This window comes from Marmota monax, unplaced genomic scaffold (assembly GCF_021218885.2).
Source record: "Marmota monax isolate L192 unplaced genomic scaffold, Marmota_monax_Labrador192_F-V1.1 WCK01_AAM20220418_F8-fsc00080, whole genome shotgun sequence".
Classification (NCBI taxonomy): Eukaryota; Metazoa; Chordata; class Mammalia; order Rodentia; family Sciuridae; genus Marmota; species Marmota monax.
In genome coordinates, this window is record NW_026694750.1 from 7521283 (window position 1) to 7542822 (window position 21540).

General features: G+C 61.2%; 3 protein-coding genes across 3 annotated transcripts in view; 1 reads left to right on the top strand and 2 right to left on the bottom strand.

Moving 5' to 3' along the window:
- The window catches only part of Mmel1 (membrane metalloendopeptidase like 1), a 35034-nt gene extending 32447 nt beyond the window's left edge, over nucleotides 1-2587 (top strand). The window contains exons 21-26 of the mRNA XM_046424884.1: nucleotides 2-121; nucleotides 759-892; nucleotides 996-1061; nucleotides 1578-1673; nucleotides 2015-2091; nucleotides 2176-2587. Of these exons, the coding sequence (XP_046280840.1) occupies nucleotides 2-121; nucleotides 759-892; nucleotides 996-1061; nucleotides 1578-1673; nucleotides 2015-2091; nucleotides 2176-2275 (593 nt within the window). The 3' untranslated portion in view covers nucleotides 2276-2587. The remainder of the gene's footprint in view (nucleotide 1; nucleotides 122-758; nucleotides 893-995; nucleotides 1062-1577; nucleotides 1674-2014; nucleotides 2092-2175) is intronic.
- A 981-nt stretch (nucleotides 2588-3568) lies between these two features.
- Prxl2b (peroxiredoxin like 2B) lies at nucleotides 3569-6356 on the bottom strand. Its single transcript, XM_046424688.2, has 7 exons — nucleotides 6197-6356; nucleotides 5823-6027; nucleotides 5442-5493; nucleotides 4792-4855; nucleotides 4635-4710; nucleotides 4235-4353; nucleotides 3569-3747 (listed from the first exon to the last, which is right to left on the bottom strand). The coding sequence occupies exons 1-7, from the start codon at nucleotides 6257-6259 to the stop codon at nucleotides 3721-3723; spliced, it is 606 nt and encodes a 201-aa protein (XP_046280644.1). The 5' UTR covers nucleotides 6260-6356; the 3' UTR covers nucleotides 3569-3720.
- A 6962-nt stretch (nucleotides 6357-13318) lies between these two features.
- Tnfrsf14 (TNF receptor superfamily member 14) lies at nucleotides 13319-20974 on the bottom strand. Its single transcript, XM_046424694.2, has 9 exons — nucleotides 20846-20974; nucleotides 20308-20468; nucleotides 19337-19448; nucleotides 18780-18905; nucleotides 18125-18280; nucleotides 17442-17532; nucleotides 16637-16791; nucleotides 15300-15331; nucleotides 13319-15100 (listed from the first exon to the last, which is right to left on the bottom strand). The coding sequence occupies exons 2-9, from the start codon at nucleotides 20374-20376 to the stop codon at nucleotides 14987-14989; spliced, it is 855 nt and encodes a 284-aa protein (XP_046280650.1). The 5' UTR covers nucleotides 20377-20468; nucleotides 20846-20974; the 3' UTR covers nucleotides 13319-14986.
- Between the last annotated feature and the right edge of the window lie 566 nt (nucleotides 20975-21540).

Sequence of the window (21540 nt, forward strand, 5' to 3'; positions counted from 1 at the left end):
GTTTTCCCTGCTGGGATCCTCCAGCCACCCTTCTTCAGCAAGGAACAGCCGCAGGCCCTGAACTTCGGGGGCATCGGGATGGTGATTGGGCACGAGATCACACATGGCTTTGATGACAACGGTAAGGGGCTGCCGGGGTCTCCAGACCAGATTTGCACCTGCCAGCCACACACCTGCCTCCAGGAGCTCCTGGGGCCTCCAAAGAGGTCTGGGGGGGGGGGGGACACAGGCCAGGGCATGGGAACATGTGCTGGACTCGAGGGAGCTGGGGCAGATTAGGTCTTGAATGCCACCCAGGGCCCCATCCAGAGAAACCACCAGGGGTACAGCAAGGTCCTGATTCCCCTTCATGGCTGGTCACTTCCCCAAGATGGTCATGGGGATCCCCCCAAGGGCACCCCTGTGCTCCTGGGGGCCCTGTTCCCTCACCTGGGGTTTAGAAAGTTAGCACGTCCAGAGGAAGCCATACACCCAGTGTCCCTAGGACCCCAGGACCCAGTAACAGCAGGCCCTAATGTCAGGGTGTGGGGGACCACGGAAGCCCTCCCTCTCTGGGGCTGAAGCCCTGCAGCACACCCGTCCCCTCTGAGCGTGTCCGGCTCTGCAGGGCTCGGGCTCTGCCCAGGAGTGTGAGCTCCAGCTCCTGGGGTCGGCTGGAGGCCAGCACAAGCAGCCTGACCGTGGACAGGCCTTGGCTGGGGGGAGGGCAAGTCCAGGCTGGGGCTGGGGGACAGCCAGCTCCGCACTGCCCTGCTCAGGCCGGAACTTCGACAAGAACGGCAACATGCTGGACTGGTGGAGCAACTTCTCGGCCTGGCACTTCCGGAAGCAGTCGGAATGCATGGTCTACCAGTACAGCAACTACACCTGGGACCTGGCTGACAAGCAGAACGTGAGCGCCTGCCACCGCGCCCACCCACACTCGGCCCTGGTGCTGCGGGAAAGGGGGGCCGGGGCCAGGGCCGGGGCCGCGCCCACCTGTCTTCTGTGCACAGGTGAACGGATACAGCACCCTGGGGGAGAACATCGCAGACAACGGAGGAGTGCGGCAGGCGTACAAGGTGGGTCCGAGTAGGAGCCTCGGGCAGGAGCCTCGGGCAGGAGCCTCGAGCAGGGGACAGAGGGCCTTCAGCATGGGCTGAGACCGTGTCCTGGGGACTCTTCCTGACTGGGCAGGCAGCATTGCCCCAGAGCACCTCTTGGCCATGGGTAGGCCCTGGGCCTCAACCAGCCTGAGCTGGCCACTTACCATCTCCAAATGAGGTAGTGGACTAGTGACCACATGTCCACCCACCTCAGCATCCCTCACCTGCAGCCAGGAATGGATGAGCCCTAGGTACCAGGTACCCATTCGGGTGGGCACCAGCTGGCAGGCCACCTGGCCGGACCCCAAGGAGCCCTGCTGGAGTAAGCATGCGGAGGCAGCTCGGGAATCAGGGGTGTGCCCGAGGGCCCTAAGCTGCAGAGCAGGGCCCCCGTCCACAGGTCCTGGAGCCAGCCTCCATTCTGCATGGAGATCAAAGGGCTCAGAAGGCCTGGCTGCACTGGCCAGGCTCAGCACCCATTTGGGCCTGCAGGCTTACTTAAAGTGGACCACGGAGGGCGGCAAGGACCAGCAGCTACCAGGACTGAAGCTGACCTGCGATCAGCTCTTCTTCGTCAACTACGCCCAGGTGCAGCTCCTGTCCCACCCGCCCCCAGCCTCCCCACCACACCTTGGAGGGCCCACTTCTCAGCCTGGCACTGTGGCGGGCCCACTACAGGGCCTCGAGGGACACTGTGAGCTGGCCAGACCACAGAACCAGAACCAGTGGTCCTGGAAGGCTTTTTGGAGGAAGAGGCTGGCAGGGGAGGGAGCTAGGAAGAGCCAGTGTCCAGGGAGGAGAGCACCTGCTGGCTTCCTCCCCCACCCGAGGGGCAGCCTGGGCCGTGGGGACTGCTGCGGCCCCTGCCACGACCAGGGGCACCCTTCCAGCCCCACAGCCTTGTAGCCACGCCCTTGGTGCACCCGCAGGTGTGGTGCGGGTCCTACCGGCCTGAGTTTGCCATCCAGTCCATCAAGACTGACGTCCACAGTCCCCTGAAGTACAGGCAAGTGCCCCCTGCCCACTCCCGTGCCCCCGAACACACCCAGGCTCCTGTCTCAGGCTGTTCTGTCCACCCGCTCGTCTGCAGGGTGCTGGGCTCATTGCAGAACCTGGCTGCCTTCGCTGACACCTTCCACTGCACCCAGGGGTCCCGCATGCACCCCAAGAAGCGATGCCGCGTCTGGTAGCCAAAGCTGAACCACACTGTGCGGTCCACACCCACCCGCTGCCCAGAGGCACCTGCAGCACAACAGTGCAGCCAGCAGGGACCTGGTAGGCACCCCGCCAGGTGGCCATGGTGCCGGCCCGACCTCCGTGCCAGCCTGAAACACAGCCACCGCCTGACACCGGTCACTTGACCCCTCCGCATCCACCTTCGGGGGTCAGAGCCCCATGCAGCCCCATAGACACCATCCACCATCTTCCACCCGCTCTGAAAGCTCGCTGCTGCGCGACGTCTATGAGCTTCAGACACGAGCCGAATAAAGGCTTGAAAGAAGGCTACGCCTCGTGTGTGCAGGACGGGCTGGTGGGGGTCGGGGCAGTGGCCAGGGCAAACGAGGTCAGGCGGCAAACACCCCAGTGAGCTGCCAGGGAAATGGTCTCTGAACAAGCGTCCAGCATCCTAGTGGGGACCTGGCAGTGGCCAGGATGTGCCAGACAGCCACCTCCAGGGGCCACTGACTCAAGGGTCTGAGGTCGGGAGGGCGGTGGCCCAGGGGGTCAGCGGAGCTTCAGCCTGGCACTGAGATCTTAGTTTTGTGTCACTTGAAGCCAGAGGAGTTATCAGGCTGCCAAGGGCCGCATCGCCTGCCCTGTTTTTGCAAAATGACCACTGGTGTGTGGGTGGGGGACAAGGCCATGCAGGAGGACACTGTGGTCCCCAAGCTTGAACTAGGGAGACAGAGGAGGTGCTGATGTGGTCACCAGAAGCCATGTGGATAAGGGAGCCCTTGAGAGGAGAGAAATGAAGTGGGAGGGGCGTTGGAGTTCTGCTGCAGACCTGGTGGACCCTGGAGGGATGGCGGCTCCCAGGCCAGCAGCCCTAGCAGGGTGGCCATGATGAAATTCCAGTCGGAGAGCCTCTGCCCAACACCAGCTCCGAGTCTCTGTCCACCTGACTACCATCTCCACCCTGAAAACCCAGCTATCCACAGGAGACCCTCAGATACAAGCACTGCTTGGGGCCAGAGCCTGGCCAAACCCTCCTCTCCCCACCCTTGGCCTACTTCCATCCTTAGTCAGAGATGGGTCACAGCATGAGACCGCCTGGGGAGGAAACGATAGGACAGCAAGGGCTGTCCTCAGGGCCACGTGTGCCAGGGGCCTGAAGTCTGCAGACTGCAGGATGTGTCCCCTCCACAGGGCAACCACTTGCATGGTGGGAAGATGATACCCTGGCTCCTGGAGGACTGCCTCTCCAGTCCAGAGGGAGGTGGGGCCACACAGGACACAGGTGCAGAGCCAGTGGAGGACCGTGCTGACCTAGGAGCTGCAGTTTTAATGGCTTGTTTTTGCCCGAGGAGCAGAACAGTCCAGCACCCTAATCCAGCAGCTCTGTGACGATTCTTCTGGTTTGGTTCCCAGCACACCCCAGGCAGCAGACGCCTCCCAGGTCAGGAGCTCAGGGTTATCACCTCCTACACGCCTCCTCGTCACACTGCAAGGACAGCAGGGGTCCTGTCAGGCCAGCCACATTCCCCGGGTGCCAAGAACAGTGGGGCTCACCCACCCACATACAGAAAGGGGCATACTTAAGGCAGGAGGCCACCCACCTGAACAGCACTCACTCCCCTCCACCTGGGGCACAGGAAGCTGGCCACCAAGACCACATTATGACCAACAGAGGAGCCTTGGGAAAACCCAAGCCCTCCCCAGCCTCCAAGGCTCAAAAAAGAGCCCTTTCTCTGCCCTAGAGCCACCACCCATAGGGGTGGGTCCAGATATGCCTGTCCACCTAGTCATACTGCCCCTCAGTCCCTTACACTCTGATCCCTTCTGCAAGTGGGGTCACAATGACATAAATCCTGGGATACCATGAGCAAGAAAAAACATAAATCCCCAGAGGCTGCAGCTCAGCACTTGGCCGTGCCAGTGCTGGCCCAGGGGAGGGGTGTGCTGTGTGCAGCAGGCAGGCCTCGGCTCACCTGAGGGGGTTCGCTGGTGAAGGTCTCTGCAGAGATGCCCAGAGCCTGCAGGATGCTCTCCTGGGGGACATAATCACCTGGGGACTTCTGGACAAAATGCAGCAGAACTTTGTCACCACCTATAAAAGCAGATCGATGGTCAGGGCACACTGGGAGGCCACCTGAACCTTGCACTCATGTGACAGGAGACCAGCTGACCCTGGCAACCCTGGCCAGTCACAACCTCCACCTAGTTAGAGAGACAAGAAAGCTGTTCTGCCCACAGCCCACCCTGCCAAGCCAACACTGAAGGCCAGAACATACCACGGGGAGGAACTGGGGCAGACGGAAAGCCAAAAACAGCCACCCAGTTCCCCAGGCCTTCCCACTGAGAACGTGGCCTGGAGCCCCCCGAGCCCACCTTTGCTGACTACCAGCAGCCCTCCACTCTGCAGCAGGTCTCCAGACAGGTTCCCCTGGATGCCAACAGCCTTGGCCTGGAGGGAAAAGAACAGGCTGAAGTCAGTCCCAGAGGGAGGAACTGCCCCTACTCCTGCTGACCTTGGCCATCACAGTACCTTGGCAGCGACATCCCGCACAGGCTTCCCCAGAGCAGCTGGAAGGATGCTCAAGCTATTGTACCTGCAAACACACAGCCTGCTAGCCCAGACTCTGGTGGAGCCCGAGCCCCAGACCCCACCCTCCGGTCCTCCAGCAGATGCACAGACCAGCTCTGGCTCAAGCTCTGCCCTGCCCACTCATCTCACCAGAGGCTCAGAGATGGCACAAGGCAATCAGATCAGCAGCCACCCCAGCCAGGAGCAGCTACTGGAGCCCTAGGACACCCAGCCTGGGGACAGTTGGCCTGGAGCCCCACCAAGGGTGTGAAGCGTGGGGACCAGGCCCCAAGCTGAGCATGCCCAACAATCTGCTCAGCTGGCCCTGCCAGTCAGGGCAGGCAGGCAGCCTGTGGCACCAGAAGGCTGGGATGGCCCCTGATGGAGGCACTGGACTCCAAAACCCTCTCTGGCAGTCTGGACACTGCAGCCTGCTAAAGGCAGGCCTAGGTGAGAAGCCTGTCACAGAACAAGTAACACCCCAGAAACAGGCTGACGGAGGAGCTGGCTGGAGCTGCGAGTGCTAACAGAGCCAGCCTACTGAGGGCAGAGCCAGTAGAGGGCAACAGGAATAAGGGGGCAATGCACACCCTGGACCCCAACATACTTACCGCTTAAAGCCCAGCTCCTTGTAGAACTGCTTGCTCTCATCCAGGTAAAGCTCTGGAAAGGAAAGCACAGGTGTGTGTACCAGGCCCCATGCTGGCCCCACTCAGGTTCACCCTCCTACATCCTGTCCTGTCTCCTGACCAATTACCGTGCCCAGCTCATCCATCCTGGGTCAGGAGGGACAAGGTAAGGTGAGTTCCCCATTGTTGAGAAGAGGGACTGAGATAAAGAAGTGACCGGTGGAATTGGAAGGCCAGGAATGCAAGGGCACAACAGGGGGACCAGGATGCCGCAGGAGTACGAGGACTCCGACACGAGAGCACCTCCAGGCCAGGGCTGGGCAGAGCGACAGCCAAACACCCAGAGTTGGGGAAGGGTCGCACCTCCGGAAAAGTAACCACCATCCAGGAACTCCTGTAGGCCCAGGGTCTCCGGCCCGACGCCCAGCAGGCGCACGCCATGCTGGTCCAAGACACCCTGGAGGTTGCTGAGGTCCCGGGCGATCCAGCGGCACACCATGCAGCCGAAGCGCCGCAGCCCGGCCACCACGCACGCCTGCTCCTGCCACAGGCTCCGCAGCTCCACGGCCTGCGGGGCCGTAAGGTCAAGAAGCGCCGGACCGACGCCCACACCCACGCCCCGCCAGCCCAGCCAGCGCCCCCCAAAGACCCCCACCCGCAGCCTCGAGCCATGCCAGGGCGCGCAGCAGGAACCGGGGATCCGCGGCAGGATCCGACGCCCACTGCCCGGCGCTCACCTCCCCAGTCACTGCATGTTTCAGGACACAGGCGCCCACGCGGGAAAGGTCCACAGGACTCATGGCCACGGCCGAGCTCCGAAGCGCCAGGTCCTGGCGCCGCGATCCTCTCCCACTGCGGCTGCGCCTAGGGTAGAGCGCCGGGTCCCGGTACCGCCTCCGCCCTGCGACCCGGTTCCGCCCGGACCGCCCCTAGCACCGCCCCTAGCACCGCCCCTAGCACCGCCCCTAGCACCGTCCCTGGTTCCGGGCCCAAAGCCGAAGCCTGGTCAGGACGGGATCACTTCGTTTACATATGCATAAGCCCGCTGACCAATGGCGACCAATGGCGGAGCTTGTCAGTCTTCCACACCCGGTGCGCCTGCGCAGAGAGCGGCGGCGCGGCCCTGTGGGGGCGGGGATGGGGTGGGACCGCGGGGAGAAGGGCGGGGAGGCGGAGCCAAGGGCGGGGAGGTGGAGAGGAGGGCGGGGGAGGGCGGAGGAGGGCGGAGGAGGGCGGAGGGCGGCGGAGGGCGGAGGGCGGGGGAGGGCGGAGGGCGGGGGAGGGCGGAGGGCGGGGGAGGGCGGAGGGCGGGGGAGGGCGGAGGGCGGAGGGCGGGGGAGGGCGGAGGGCGGGGGAGGGCGGAGGGCGGGGGAGGGCGGAGGGCGGGGGAGGGCGGAGGGCGGGGGAGGGCGGAGGGCGGGGGAGGGCGGAGGGCGGGGGAGGGCGGAGGGCGGGGGAGGGCGGAGGGCGGGGGAGGGCGGAGGGCGGGGGAGGGCGGAGGGCGGGGGAGGGCGGAGGGCGGGGGAGGGCGGAGGGCGGAGGACGCGGAGCCGAGCAGGTGAGTGGACTTGGAGCCTGGGCACAGGAATCCTCCCAAGGAAATAAAGAACACAAAGAAGCAGTTAGAAGCCGGTCTTCTTCACTCCGCTGGACAAAGAATAGGAAGTTGGGAAGAGGTTAACTAAATTGAGGGTAGGGAGAAGGTCAGAGGGTTTGCTTGTTTTTGAGACAGGGTCTGGCTAAGTTTCTTAGGGCCTCGATAAATTGCTGAATGAGGCTGGCACGAACTTGCGATCCTCTTGCCTCAGCCTCCTGAGCTGGGATTACAGGCCAGAAAGTAGTTGTTTTAACAAAGCCAGTGCAGAATTCTTGCGATGGCTGCAGCTTCTCGTTGAATGAAGATAAGGATGTTGCTTTTACTTCCAGTGGGCCGGGGAGGGAGGAACTTCACGTGGTAAACTCTCCATCTGTTTGGTTTCTTGTTGTTTTCCTTTTTAGGTGAGCGCCAGGACCTGGCGCTTGGGAGTCGGGACTGGTGCATGCAAAGCAAGTGCTCTGCCACTGAGCCACAGCCCTAGTCTCATTTTCTGCTTTTAAGAAACAGAAAGGGGGTCAGAACAGTCTTCTGTGTATGCTGGAGGGCCATGTCCTGAACTCCATTCTTATGTGGCACAAAACTGGAGGTAAACATACAGATGCATTTGCCTTTATCTGAGTAGGGCAGACATCCTCAGAGGACAGCTCCTACCGTCTGTTTATAGACTCCGTCCATCCACAGCTTGCTGGTCAGCTTTGCTGGGTTTGCTGCAGGTACAAATGAGCCCCAAGCCCCAGCCGATCAGCTGTGTTTGACCCCTGCTTATGTGTCCTGTTGGCACAGTGTGGCTGTGCTCTTCACGCCACCCTCATTCTGGGACCCAGGCTGAGTCAGCCGTGGCCATCTGGAACGCGCCAATCTCCAGACAGGCAGGTGAGGGCAGGAGACAGAGGTCATGTCATGGCTCTTACAGCCACACAGATCTGCGGCAGGTCACTTCTGCTCATGGGCTGCTAGCCAGAGCTCGTTGTGTGTCTTGGAGGGTGTCAGGGGCACCTCCACAGGGCACTGTCAGGTCTAAGAATAAGCTGGCCTGCTGTGGCACGGATGCTGGCAGGAGACCCACGACTCCTGGGTCAGAGACAGAGGACTCGACTCCTCACGGCAGTGCAGATCACATGGGCCATTGTGTGTCGCCCCACGTTCCAGGGCCTGGTGGGGCTGCGCACACGGTAGGCATCCTTGCTGCTGGGGGGCCCTGAGCTGGGGGAGTCCAGTGTCCCTGGAACTGCATTGAGCTTGCTGCTCTTCCCCTCAAGGGTTTTCAGGACAAACTCAACGCTGAGCAGCTGCTGGGTGGACAGTGTGGAGGGCTTTCCATTACTGACACCCTCAGCAGTGTGTGGGGACCCAAGAGGGCCCTCAGACAAGTGACCCTTCAGGATGAGCTCACACTGGAATGACAGCCCAGTCTGCCCGCTGTCGGATGTTTGACAAGAGTGGTCTCAGGTGGCCAGCCCTGAGCCCGTTCCTGCCACTCACCCTGAGTATATTTGGGGTGCCTTATAAGCAACAGACACTTTTCTCCTCAGTTCTGGAGGCTGCAAGATTTAAGGACAAGGTGCCAGCAGATTTGGTGTCTGGTGAGGGCCTGTGTCTGGTTCACAGACCGCCCCTCACAGGGTGGACAGAGGGAGAAGAGTCTCTCAGGGGCTCTGAAGTAAAGGCAGTGATCCCATTCGTTCCAAAGGCCCCTCCTAACACCATCACACTGGAGGGGGGACAAATAGTGGTAATTGGGTACAGTTACAGCATGGGGGCCAGCAGTGCCATGGTTGGCATCTTGCTCCGTTGGGAACTGGGTTGCCATTATGTCACAACGATGCTGTCTCATCTCCTCCTCTTCTTCTTCCTTATTCTGAGAAGCCATAAATAAACAAATGAATACGTTGGGTCCCAGTGCAACAGGAAGTCCTCATCTGCTTTTCTGTGAACAGGGTGAGCTATCTTCCCATGTTTGCCTCACACTGTGGTTTGGCTTCCTTTTCTTTGATTGCTGTACTTGGCTTCCTGCCTCCCCAAATGTCACCTCTCTGCTCTTGCTCCAAGTTCTGCAAACACTGGGAAAGTTCTGCCCAGGACACAGATGCGTATATGTGCCTGAGGAAGGGTCATTGATGTGGTGGGGATCTCTGGACCCAAGACAGGTCCTGCTGAGTCACATTGGATGGGCCCCCTGTACCTGAGTCTCAGACCCTGATGTCCACCTTTGCTGACCACACAGTATGTCCTCAGCCTCTGGGAGCATGCTCTCCACATCCTGGGAAGCAGGGACCCCAGTTTACCTGTGGGCTGGAAGATGCTGAGGCCTGCAGCTCCGTCCCAAGTGGACCCTGCACATGCCATCCTGCCTGACCCTTCCAGCAAGGCCTGAGATGTGCACCAGGAGAAGCGAGCCTCAGGCAATGACTGCAGAGCCCCTGGTAAAGGACAGCTGACTTTGCCCAGTCCTGCAGTACACACACTGCCCGTGAGCTTGGGGGTACCGGTGGCTCAGGGGTAGAACACTTGCTTGGCATCCTGTGCACAAAGCCCTGGGTTTAATCCCTAACACGCGGACCCCATTGCTTCCAGGGCAGACTGCCAGCCCTGACCCAGTGTGCCTCATTCCCTCCAGAGCAGCTCAGCACTCACCCTGCCTGGGGGCTGCCCCCCGGCACTGCTGCAGGACTGACCCTCTTGGGTCAGACTCTCTGAAAGCAGAATGGGGTCGGGGGCTCGCAGGTCACTCAAACTGCGCCAAATGAATATCAAAAACTGAATCCACATCCAGTGCACTGTCCACACGCAGACCTTCAGACATCTCAACCTCACAGCAGCACCACCTGTCCCCTGCAGAGCCGGTCCTTTGCCACAGCACTCGGGGGTGGACCTGCAGGGTGCCTCCTCCGCTGTGATGGTGCATCCCACACAAGCGTGGAGATCCACAATGTCCCCCTGAGGGCCCTGCTCCTCAAATGGCGGGTGGACCCACAGGGTCCTGCCTGTATTTTTCCAAAGGGGCACTGTGCCCTCTTCACCTCTGGGAAGAGGAGGTTAAAAATCAAATGTACCGCAAGCATCTGGGGACTCTCCATACCTTCTGCTCAATTTTACTCTAAACCAAACTACTCTAAAAAATAAAGTCCAAATACATCTGGGTTGTCATCAGCCTGTCACAAGCAGGGGGGCAAAGCCCAGGCTCTGCCAAAGAAAGGTGTTGTGCCAAGGTGGCCCCTGCAGCAGGACAAGGACCATGCCTGCTGCTTCCCTGCATGGGCAAGAAGCCCCTCAGTGGCCGTGATGGCCAGGGCCCCTGAGCTGAGGCTCAGTTTCCCACCAGGAAGCGGTCACTAGTTCAGCGGGAATGTTGGACCCCCCCAACGCCCGTGAGCGCTTACAAGCTCTGCGGCGTCTGGGTACCAAGTGCACAGCTCCACAGCTGTGCGTCTGGGATCCTTCAACCCCGTCTTCGCCTCTTTATCTCTTCACTGCCCATTTTTGCCCAAACTCTCTCAACCTAATAACAATCAGGGAAGGATTTTCCAAAGAATAATAACACGTATCTGGGATTAATGGAGCGTTGCAACAGGAACTCGAATGTCACAATGAGCTCCAGCCTGTTCAGAAGGCTGAGGCAAGGGGACACTTTTGAAGGCAAAATGTGGAGGGTGACTTAAGATACGTTGAAACAATAATCCTCAGCCACCAGCATGAGTAACAAGGGTGAGGCTGACCAGGGACTGGATGGGCAGTTGCCAGGGAAGACTGCCCCACAGAAGACAGCGGCGGGGCCTCTAAGCGACGGGCCCTCTCTGTAGGGCCACTTAGGCAGAGCCTACGCCAGGGGACGGGTTTCTGTGTGAGGGACACACAAGGGGCCCGCCCGCCCGGCAAGGCTGTAGGTGGTGGCAGTCTGGTAATCCTGCTGAGATCTGCTCCTGACAGTCTCCCAGCTTTACTTATTTCTGGCTCAAGTTCACCCTGAGAGCCCACCAGGAATAGGAGCAGAGAGCTAGGAACAGTGGACTCCCCCAGCTCAGGGTCTCAGCGGCAAAGACTCCTGCTGTGTGCAGTCCGCAAGGTGCCAGCATGGCCCAGGAACCCCGAGAGGGCACCGGGGCTCCTTGGTCCGTGTGTGTATGTTGGCAGGTGAGATGAGACCTCTTTCCCCACAGCTGGAGAGGAGACTGGTCAGGGCAATGCTTCAGGGATACAGTGGGATGGAGGCAATGAGGGGAGAGGCCCTAACCCACAGCCCCACCCTGGAGGTCCCACCTTCCAGCCATGCCCCCAGCCATCTTTCCCTGGTGGACTCCTGGCCCTAAGAGCCCACCCTGCGCCCCCAGGGCTGCCCCCAGCAGGGCAGAGCTAGGGCCACCTGCTTCTTCCTCTGACTCCACACTGGCCTCTCAGCATTTTTCCTGTCTGGCCAGTTCCTGTTGGTGCCTGTGTCCTCTCTGCATGCTTCCCTAGCCCAGTGTCCTGTGGGCTCGGCCCTTCTGGATGGAGGGTAAAGTGACTGGCATGGTGCTCAGGGGGGCGCAGGTGGGAGGGTCTGCTGCAGAGGGGTCCAGGTGGACAGGCGCCTCTGACCTGAAAGAGTGGATTCCTGATCACTTCATGCTCAGCCATGTTCCCTCCCAGGGCTGACCCTTAGCTACCTGGAGCAGCTGCTGTCCAGTGACTGGCGGAGGAGGGTCAAGGTGACTCAGCTGAGGCTTTCGGGAGGCCACATGGCAGGGTGGCACCTTCCTCTTCCCCATCCAGCACCCCTCCCCCCCCCGGTCTCCACCTCTTCAGGGCACCAGAACCTGGCACTGAGGTCCCACCAGGCCCTGTCCCTCCAAGGGCCCTCCCTGATTAGACACCCCACTTCTGTCTAGTGGCCTCTTTTCCACGGCACAGTTTACCAGCAGATTGTAGCAAGGCCAGCAGATTGAAACCCCCCTCCCCTCCACCACTGAGAAGCTGGCTGGTTTCAGGTCCCTGGAGGAGGGAGTGACCCGTGCCACAAAGGGCCATGTGGGGAAGCACCGGGGTCTGTAGGAGGCAGAGGATACGAGGGGCTGCTTGGGCAAGAGCCTTCGTTGTGGTTTCTGTGGTAAAGGCCAGGTGAGGCAGGGTGAGTGGGCTGAGGAACAACAGTGTGAGACATTTCAGTGGACTCTGGGGGGCAGGACCTGCCTCTCCTGGGAAGGGCAGTCTCCCCAGGGTGAAGAAGCTGTCTGAAATCCAAAGAGCAGAATAAAACCACCTTCTTTAGACAGGCGTCCTGCCACCGTGCTGTTCCCACAGACCCTCACACAGCCCAGGTAGGTGTGGCCCTTGAGGAGACATCTCTGGGCACCCCTGGGAAAGGCCAGGGGGCTCCTGGATGCACCTCCACGAAGCCCTCCAGCATGCTCAGGTGCTGTGGCCAGCTGCTGGGGAGCATCGTCCCCCACGGCTCACCACATCTCAGCCCACAGCGATGCTCTTAGACCCAGCTCCGGCTCCTGGATCGAGCTCCTTGGGCCCTGGAAAGAGCATGTTCTGCTCCTGTGTCAGGGATAAGTCCACCTCTGTGCTTGAGGTCTTTGGCCTGCTCCTTCTGCCAACCTGAGGGCCGTGGGTGGGGTGCCCTTCTGTCCCATCATGTGGTGCTGTTCAGTTAATCTGGAGCTTTGCCGTTGGGTGACAATCCAGAAGGACCCTCCTGTGCCCCAGGGCTGGGGGACCCAACAGAGGCAGACAGTCTGCTCTGTGCCGAATGATATTTACTGGGGACTTAGGGACAAAGTAGCCTGGCAGCAGAAGAAGGGTCTGTCCCATGATTGGGTCAGAAGGAGGGGGTGTCACACAGCCAAAGGCTTATCTCAAGCCCACGGGCAGGTCGGCAGGCCCCCCCTCTGGACCACAGCTGCACGACAGCCCACGTCCCACTCCCATGGCCTGCCCCTTAGAGCTTGCTGGGAAATCATCTGGGGAACGCAGGCCAGGTGCTCAGAGGCCACAGTGGCCAAGACACTTAGGGCGGCAGCCCGAGGTCAAGCGGGGTCCCCACAGTGGATGTGGCTTTCTGGTGGATTGAGCCCCCCATGGTAGCGGAAGTCCCTCCTGGTGCCTGTGGACTCCTGGTGGTGGTGTCTCTGTGGTAATGTGGTCTCCCTCACGCCTGCCCAATCTACCCACAGCAGATATTTAGAATGGGATTCTCGCTGATGGCATATTCTTCCACAATCTGCCACTCTCTGCCTCTCTGTCACTGACAGAGCCACTGTCACTTCCTGGGCCACTGACATTAACATTTAAGTCTTTATTAATGTCCCACAGATTTAAAAAAATGGGTAGACAGATACAGAGAGAATCAACAAGAATAGGGTATAAATTCTGCAAAACAGAATTGAAACTCAAATAATGAAGGAAATTATATTTCACATGAAAAAAAAAAATGACCACACCAAAAAAAATAAAAGGGAGAGTAAATAAAAAGCAGCCCACATCCCTCTCTGCACACCTGGGCTGAACATGGAGCTAAAGAAAGGAGGCCACGGAGCTCCCTGAGCCTGTGGGCAGGCAGCAGCTCTGAGCCTGGGTCGCCCTGCAAGGGGCTCGGGATGGAGGAGCCAGCTGTCCATCAGCAGGCGCTGCACAGGCAGAGGGGCCGGCCAAGTCGCAAGCTGCCGCAGTCCGGCTGCAGCAAACTAACCGGGGGGTGACGAGCAACTTGTGTACGTGATTCAGCAGGAGTAGGAGCCGTTTACTGTAGGACAGGAGGGGTATATAGACATTCCACACAGCTGATCTTAATTAACATAAACTAGATACAGCAGTCAGCCAATCAGGAATCTCCACACTTCATGGCTCGCTGGCGCCACCTCACAAACCACTCCCTCTGGCAAAATGCCAGGTGCCATCTTGGCTTGCTTACAGTCCCTAACAGCAAGCAGAGCAGAGACCCGTGTGGACCTCGGCTTACGCCTCTCAGTGCATCCACACGCACACACCCGCACACCTGGCTCCTGGTGGCGAGTCTGCATGCACACATCAGTATCTGCCACACACGTGCAGGGGAGTGATCCTAGGTCTGTCCCCCTGACACCCTGGTAGCTGGCTGGCCCGTCACTGTGGCTCCTGGGGTTGGTCTGACACTCCGTTCTTCAGGAAGCAACCAGGGCTCTTTGGAGACGTGACTGATCCAGGACCCAGGCAGGGAAAGAGCAAGAAAAGCCCGAGCACCCTGCTGGACAGGAACTTAGGGACGTTCTCACTGAGGGGCGGGGACGCGGCAAAGAAATGGTGTGAGGCGAGCCACAGGCTTGAGCCCTGGGGGGGCAGAACTAGAGACTGTATGTCAAGGGGCAGGTGAGCAGTGTCAGTGCAGAGGGGAAGAGACACCCGGCCATCCCTCCTGCCACTCCCTGAGGGAAGAGCAGGATGCTGGGACAGTGGCACTGTGCTGCCGTGACGAGGTGCTGCTGCCACTGCGTGCGGCAGGGGAGTCCAGTGGTCAGCGAGATGCACCCAGTGGCACAGCATCTAACCAGAATATGTACTTTATGACAAAAGCGAGAGGACAGAAACCACTTACAAAATCATCCCAAACTGGAATAGTCACCTAAGGCCACACTCCTGGCAGTCCCAGCCCCGTGAGGTAGCGTCCACAGACACACCCTCCAAATGAGCAGCCTGAGGTTCCGGAAGGCTGGCTGGGAGGGCTGGAGCCAGAGGCAGCCTCGCTGTGTCCTCATGGTGCTGGGCCTCTGCAGGAAGCTGCGCCAGGGCTGCTGGGGGGGCTCTGGACCCCCTTTGACGGATGGGGACAGCTGTGACATCCCTGAGTGCCCTGAGCCAGAGCCCTGTCTTTCCTGCTGCTGCAGCTGGACCTAGCCGAGGGCAGGTGCCGCACTCAGGCCAGGTATGCGTCTGCTTCCGGTAGGTTGAGTCACCTGGTTCCCAACCCTGTGGCTCATCGATGGGGACCCATTGCCCTCAACACGGGTGCTGTCTCCTCCTCCGCCACCGTGGTGACTTTTGGAGCCTGGGTGACTGGAGACTCACCGGCTTCCTCCTCTACTTGCCGCTGCAAGGGATGAGGCAGGGTGAAGACCTGCCTTCAGGGCCCCACCCCCAGCCTCCTGGTTCCCAGGGGCACCCAAGTCCATTCAAGAGATCAGCATGGCTGCAAGATAAGGACCCAGGGCCACTGACCAGCTGGGAGACCCCTCCCACCCACCACCGGCCTAGAACACCAGCCCCAGGGGTCGGGTGAGCCTTGATACCTGCAGCACAACCGTCTCACTGCGCTCAGAGCCTGTAATACAAAGACAGCGTCAGGAGGGGCCAGAGTCCCCCACCAGGGCCCACAGGGGCACAGCAACGGGGTGGCAGCCAGATCTTGGGCCTCTGGCTCTGTGGCCTTTCCCCAGAGAATGACCTTTTCTGAGACAAGGTGAGATGGTCCAGAGATGTAGCTCCTTACCAGGCCTCATTCCCGGGGTCCAACATAGGAAAAACAGGCCCTGGCCTGATGCTATGGCTTAGACGGGAGGTCGCCCCCAAAGCCCATACGGGAGACCATTCAGGAGTGTTCGGAGGTGAGACGGGTGGTGATGGACGCTGATCAGAGCATCGGTTCAGGGGTAAGGGTTCACTGCAGGAGGGGTGGGCAGGGGTGCTGTTCCTGGTGAGCTTGGTTCTGCTCCCTGGTTCCAGGTCCGGAGCTGCTCCCCTCCCCCACACTTTCTGCCTTCATGTTCTGGCTCACTTTGGGCCCAGAGCTGTGGAGTCAGCCACCTGTGTTCTGAGACCTCTGAAACCATGAGCCCCAAATAAGCTTTTCTCCCTCAAAAATAGTTCTTGTGAGATCTTTGGGTCACAGCAGAGAAAAAGCTGCCTACCCCGCCTGGCACACCCCAGGCCACGGCTCGCTGCAGCCCCACCATCACCCTGACAGCAGGGACAGCACTTCACAGAGGAGGCCCCGTTCCCAGGAGCAGAGGCCCTGGGTTGGGCTGAGAAGGGGGACCGGCCACTCCTGGCCTGCCTCAGTGCCTGAGGCTCCCATATGGCCCTGCACCTGGGAGACCCAGGGGTGAAACACAGATGTCTGACCCGAAGCCCGAGCGTGTGGCCCACCTGGCCCCTTGGCTTTCTGTGGGGTGCCTGCTCCCCTGGACTGTGCACAGGGCTGCACACTCTGCGCTGAGCCTGGCACAGCTGAGGAGGAGAGTGGAACGCTGGCCAAGGGCTTGTGAGTAGGTGGACAACGCCTGGGCTGCCCAGTGGGGACACAACCTTGTCTTTGGTGGCCAGCCACCGACCCCCAGCCCCAGGCTCTCCCTCCCCACAGGCCCCACAGGCAGATGGAGGCCAGGGCCCCTGCTCCAGTGGGCAGCAGATAGGACCCTCGGGTCCCCACAGGGAAGCCGCCTGACACCTGGGCCCTGGGCAAAGCAGGAAACCCAGCCCCCACCGCTAACGCTGCCTCGGAGAAGAGCCAAGAATCCCGGGGATGTCCTGGTGGCTGCCACCCAGGGCTTATGGGGACACAGTTGTGGCGCCCCTGAGCAGCCCCTGCTGGGGCCCTAACCCTGACAGAAAGAGCAACACTGCTTACCACAGGGTCTTTTTCTCCTCACCCACACCATCAGGACGATCACCACGGAGAGGGGGAGGACGGACACAAAGACATAGAACCACCGGGACAGGGAGCAGGAGACGTCCCTGCTGCTGGTCCCCGGCTCGGCTTCCATGGCAAAAAGTCCCCTGCACCTAGGGGACAGCAGTATGTCAGCCGAGGCCCTCAGACCCCAGGAGGGTCCTGCTCTGGGTGGCTCAGTGCAGCTCTGTGGGTGGCAGCTCTAGACTGTGACCTCAGGCTTGCCCCACACGCCCAAGCCCTTTGGGGAAGATAGAGGGAGAGAGACCAGGGAGGGAGCCTGAGCTGGAAATGAAAGGAAAGCCCTGGGGAGTGGACGAGAGTCAGATGGACAGGGCCTGCACCCTCCCTGGGGCAGTTGAACCTCCACCACAGGGACCCCGAGGACCAAGGTCGGTACTAGGGCCTGGCACTTGGCTCAGGAGCAGTGGGGTCCTCACTTTGAGAACTGCCCCTTCCAGAAGTGCAGGTAGCCCCCCGACCTGGACACCCGAGACCCAGGCCCACAGAGGTGGATGGTGAGCAGCATCTCTGCTGGACCCACCTGCACCTGCAGGAGCTACAAGGGCTGTTCCAAGGCTGCGTTCCAGGCTAACGTGGCCTGTTTGTGGGGTGCAGGCCCCTAGCTGCTCTGCTGGTGACAGAGGTTCCACCCAGTGTGGGACATGAGGCACTGCCTGCGGGGACAGGGCCCTCGTTTCCCAGGGGACTTGGAGGAGCCCCTTCTCCCTAGGGCAAAGACGAGACCCCTGGGATCACCTACGTGGTCCAGGGAAGACATTGGTCCAGGGTCCCGTTGGGAGAGAAGGTCCCCAGTGGGCAGTTGGCACACACTGTGTCCTGGCTATCTGTACCTGCGGGTGGAGAGGGACGGGCAGAGGGGCCATGGGCTCCAGGCCAGGAGGGAACTGGGCTTCCCTGGGGCGGGGCCTGGGGTCTGTCTCTTCTGGGACTTCCGTTTCCTGAAGGACTGGGTTATAGTGGGGATGGTGTTTGGAACTGTCCTGGACACCCAGAGCAGGGAATCAGATCCCAGGGTCCCCTGGGCCTTCCTTCCATAAGTGATGTGGGTGGTGCCCTGGTCAGACACCGGGCGGGACCTGGGGGTCACACTTCACACTCAGGGAGAAGAGTGCACTGACCACAGGCCACCCCATGCACCTGGGCTCCCCGCCTGGTGTGTGAGAGAAGTGGGAGGACTCAGGGCCTGAGCACGAGGTGAAGCCACCAGGGCCCACTTCCCCCTCTGCTCTCCCCTGCTGCAGGGCTTCCCTCCTTTCTTGCTGCCAGGACAGGGCTGGGAGGGTGGGGCCTGGTCTGGCCAAGATTTCTGTCCCTTTAAAGACCTCCAAGCTGTGGTCATGATGTCCAGGGCATCAGGGACTCAGGCAGCAGGCTCGCTGGGAATGAAGGTGAGTTTGGGGTAGACGCCTCCGGCTGGCTCACCTCTGCTCTGTACCCTCTGGCCAGGGTGGCAGATGGTGTGGGGCAGGCACACGACACAGTGCTCCCTGTCCTCGGCCTCGCAGAAGTAGCCTGGGCGACAGCCGCACACCGTGTCCTGCATGCTGGAGCACTTCTGCCTGGTGTCCAAGCCCAAGGCTGGAACCCAAGAGAGCCTCTGAGAGCGAGGAAGCGGCCAGGGCCAAGGAGTGTCCCTTCCAATGGGAGGGTGGAACTGGACAGCTCCGGTGGGCTAGGGGCTCGGCCCCAGGCCCGGGGAGGGCTGGGGATAGGGAGCGCTCGGGCCCCGACTCTGCCTCAGCCCAGAAAGCTGCCCGTATCTGAAGTGCTGGACACAGACGGCCAAGGAGGAGGAGAGGCCACAGGGCGCATGGCTGTGCAGATGGGACCCCAGGGATGAGGAGTTGGGCCATGCGACCCTGAGAACCTCCTCACTGATGGAGGCAGGCTGGCCTGTGGCTAGGTGGGCATTTGCCCCCGGCTGGTGGTGCCCTCATGAAGGGCCAGAGCCTGAGCTCAGGGAGGCCCAGGTGGCATGACAAGGGGGACACGGGCCCAAGGGTCCCTTGCAGGCAGCTCCTGCAGGGAGAACCCATGGAGGTGGCTGTGCTGGGGCAGGCCGATGCTCGGCTCCTACCTGGGTCACAGACTCGGCAAGGCAGACACTGGCTCAGGCCGTTGGGGTGGGCGGTGTGGGTCTCGGGGGGGCAGGGTAGGCACACTGTGCCTGTCAGCTCACTGCAGGCTTGCTTCACGTGGTAACCTGCAGCCCAGGGTGTCCACAGCTTCTCAGCCACAGGGGGCCAGGCGGGAGCCCACCCCTCACACCCGCCTGAGCCCCAAGCAGGTGTGACACCAACCACAAGGACCCTAGGACACTGCGCTGCTCCCCAGCTCTTCCAAGGCTGGGCCTGCGTTGCAGCAGGTTGCAAGTTCTGGCAGAACATGGGGCCTCCTGGGACCTCACCTGGCTGTGGTCCTGTCCCCCTCTAAGCCTCAGCCCGCAGCCATCCAGGCCAGCTCTGTCCCCCAGGACCACACTTGGGTAGCAGAGCAGCGAGAAGCCCACGGTTTGAGGAGCCAGGCTGCAGAGGACTGCCCCTACTGTCTATGCCCCTGGGCCAGGGGTTTCATGCCACCCTCGGTGTGGCAGAGGACAGAGGCTCCGGGAGCTGGGCTCAGGGCTGCTCCTACCTGGGCTGCACTTGGGGCAGCATTCGGTGCCCACAGGGTACTCCTCCTCTCTGCACAGGAACTGGGCAAGGACACACGGGGGGGATCCCAGGAGGAGGAGGAGACACAGGGCCTGCAGGAAGGGGACGGGCATTGGAGAGGAGCTGCCCTGCTGCCAGGCTGCCCCGTGGGTTCCGCCAGGCTGTGCATGTCCTCGATACCCCTCGGTGGAGTGGGGAACAGCACTCTAGGGCTGGGTGGCCCTGGTAGGGCTCAGGGAATGACCTGAGAGACCCTATACAGCCTCGAGTGGAGTGGGATTGAACACTCTTCCAGCCTCCATTCCCCTGCCTGACCATGTGGGACCCCAAGAGCCCCATACCTCCCTCAGGAGCCACGGGTCCCACTGGACAGACACCCTGCCAGCCTCCCTGCTGGGCTGGGCTAGACCTGCTGCCCCTGGGGAGGTCACACCCTGGGGTGGGCAGACAGGCTGCTCAGGTTCCGGGAGAGGGTGGCCCTGCTAGGACCTTGGGCTTACCCATCTGGGCAGGCAAGAAAGCCACCCTGACAGGAAGCCAGTCCCCGCCTAGCTTTGGACTCTATCTGCCCAGCCAGTCCTCGCCCAGCCCTTGGACTCTATCTATCTGCCCTGAACACACGTGGTGCTTATCAGCAGAAGAGCTGCGGGGGAGATCAGCTCCACTTGCTCCAGGGCCCACACAAAGACACGGCTCACTCGGCTGCCAAGAGCCCCGGGAAGTACCCATCCCCTTGGGGCTCACCCCTGCCCCCAACCCCAGAACAGGGGCAGTGCCCAGAGACCTGGGTCAGCTCCAGGAAGCTGAACATCTGGGACACAAAGGCCCATGTGAGCTTGGGACCCAGACATGGCCAAGTGCAGAGGCCAGGGGAGGGGACACAGCTGGGGGCGACTTTGGGGCAGGAGGGGTTGGGAAGGTATGGGGACAGAGAAGAGCTGGGGGACTCACCAGCTTCAGGGCATTGACTGTAGGCTCCTGGCGCCACCAGGGAAGCCCCCAGCCTGGCAGAGGCTCCATGTCCCTGGTCAGGGCTCCTCAGGCCCCGGAGCCCCACCTGCAGGACTAGGCTCAGGGCTAGGACTCGCGGCCTTCCTCATAACCCCCAACATCTGAAAGAGAAAGAGAAACTAACGCCGTCAAGTGCGAGCTCCAGTCCCCGCCAGAGCCCTCTGCCCACTGCGCCCTGATGCAGGAGTGACTGGTTGCAGGGGCCAGGGTAGCTTCCTGCAGAGAAGGGAGGGTCTTAGCCCACGGAGAGGACCAAGCTGAGGTCCCATTAAGCTCAGGGTGGGCCTGCGGGAGGCAGAAGTGGGCCAGGCAAAGCAGAGGGTGTGGACACTGCTAGGAAGGAGCCGGCAGGCAACCCATGGGACAGGAGCCTCAGAGCCACTGAACCAGCCTCAGGGGTGCCCAGAAAGTCCTCTCCTGCCCCGTGCCCAGCCCCCTCTGGGTGTCCTCCGGAAGCGCCCCCCCAGAGAGCGCCTACCTTTCCAGGCCCACCGTAGTTCCCAGCGACCTGCGGTGACAGTGACATGAGCTTGAGGATTTCCTGCTGCTGGCCTAGTGCTGTGAGTGTGCTCCCTCCAACAGGCCACTCCCCCCCCACAGGCTCCTCCCCACACTTCCTGCCTGCTCCTTCCCAGCACAGCTCTGGAAGGGGTGACTCTCCATCAGCACCTGGGAGCAGGGTCCAGCCTGACCCCCTTGCCATCCTTGAGCGGGCCCCCACTCGTCCCCTGGGAGGCAAGCAGACTGGGCAGTTTGGGCTGGGTTGGGGGCACGGAGCATGACAGAGCCTTGCTCAGGACTCCCATGTGGAAACTCCACCAGACCCTGACCTCCTCCCCACTGGGCTGCACTCCCCCACTGCCACCCTCCAAGCGAGGGGCTCATGAGAGGCAGCCCAGCAACCCCTCAAGGTCCCTCACCCCATCACATTCAGGCCTCCCTGATGGGCCCTAGCACCCCTCTGCTGACCTCATGAGGTCAGTCAAAGGTGGCTCTCCATCTAACAAGACAAGAGGCCACTCAATGAGCCAGTCTGCAGGACCCTTGGCCCTGGGCTGACCTAGAGCCCTTCCAGGTCCTGAGTGGTCCAAGGTCCTTCTCCAGGGTCCAGCCCCAGGCCCTTCTGTCCCCAGAGGCACTATCTCCCACATACCCCTTTGTGCCTGCAGTCTG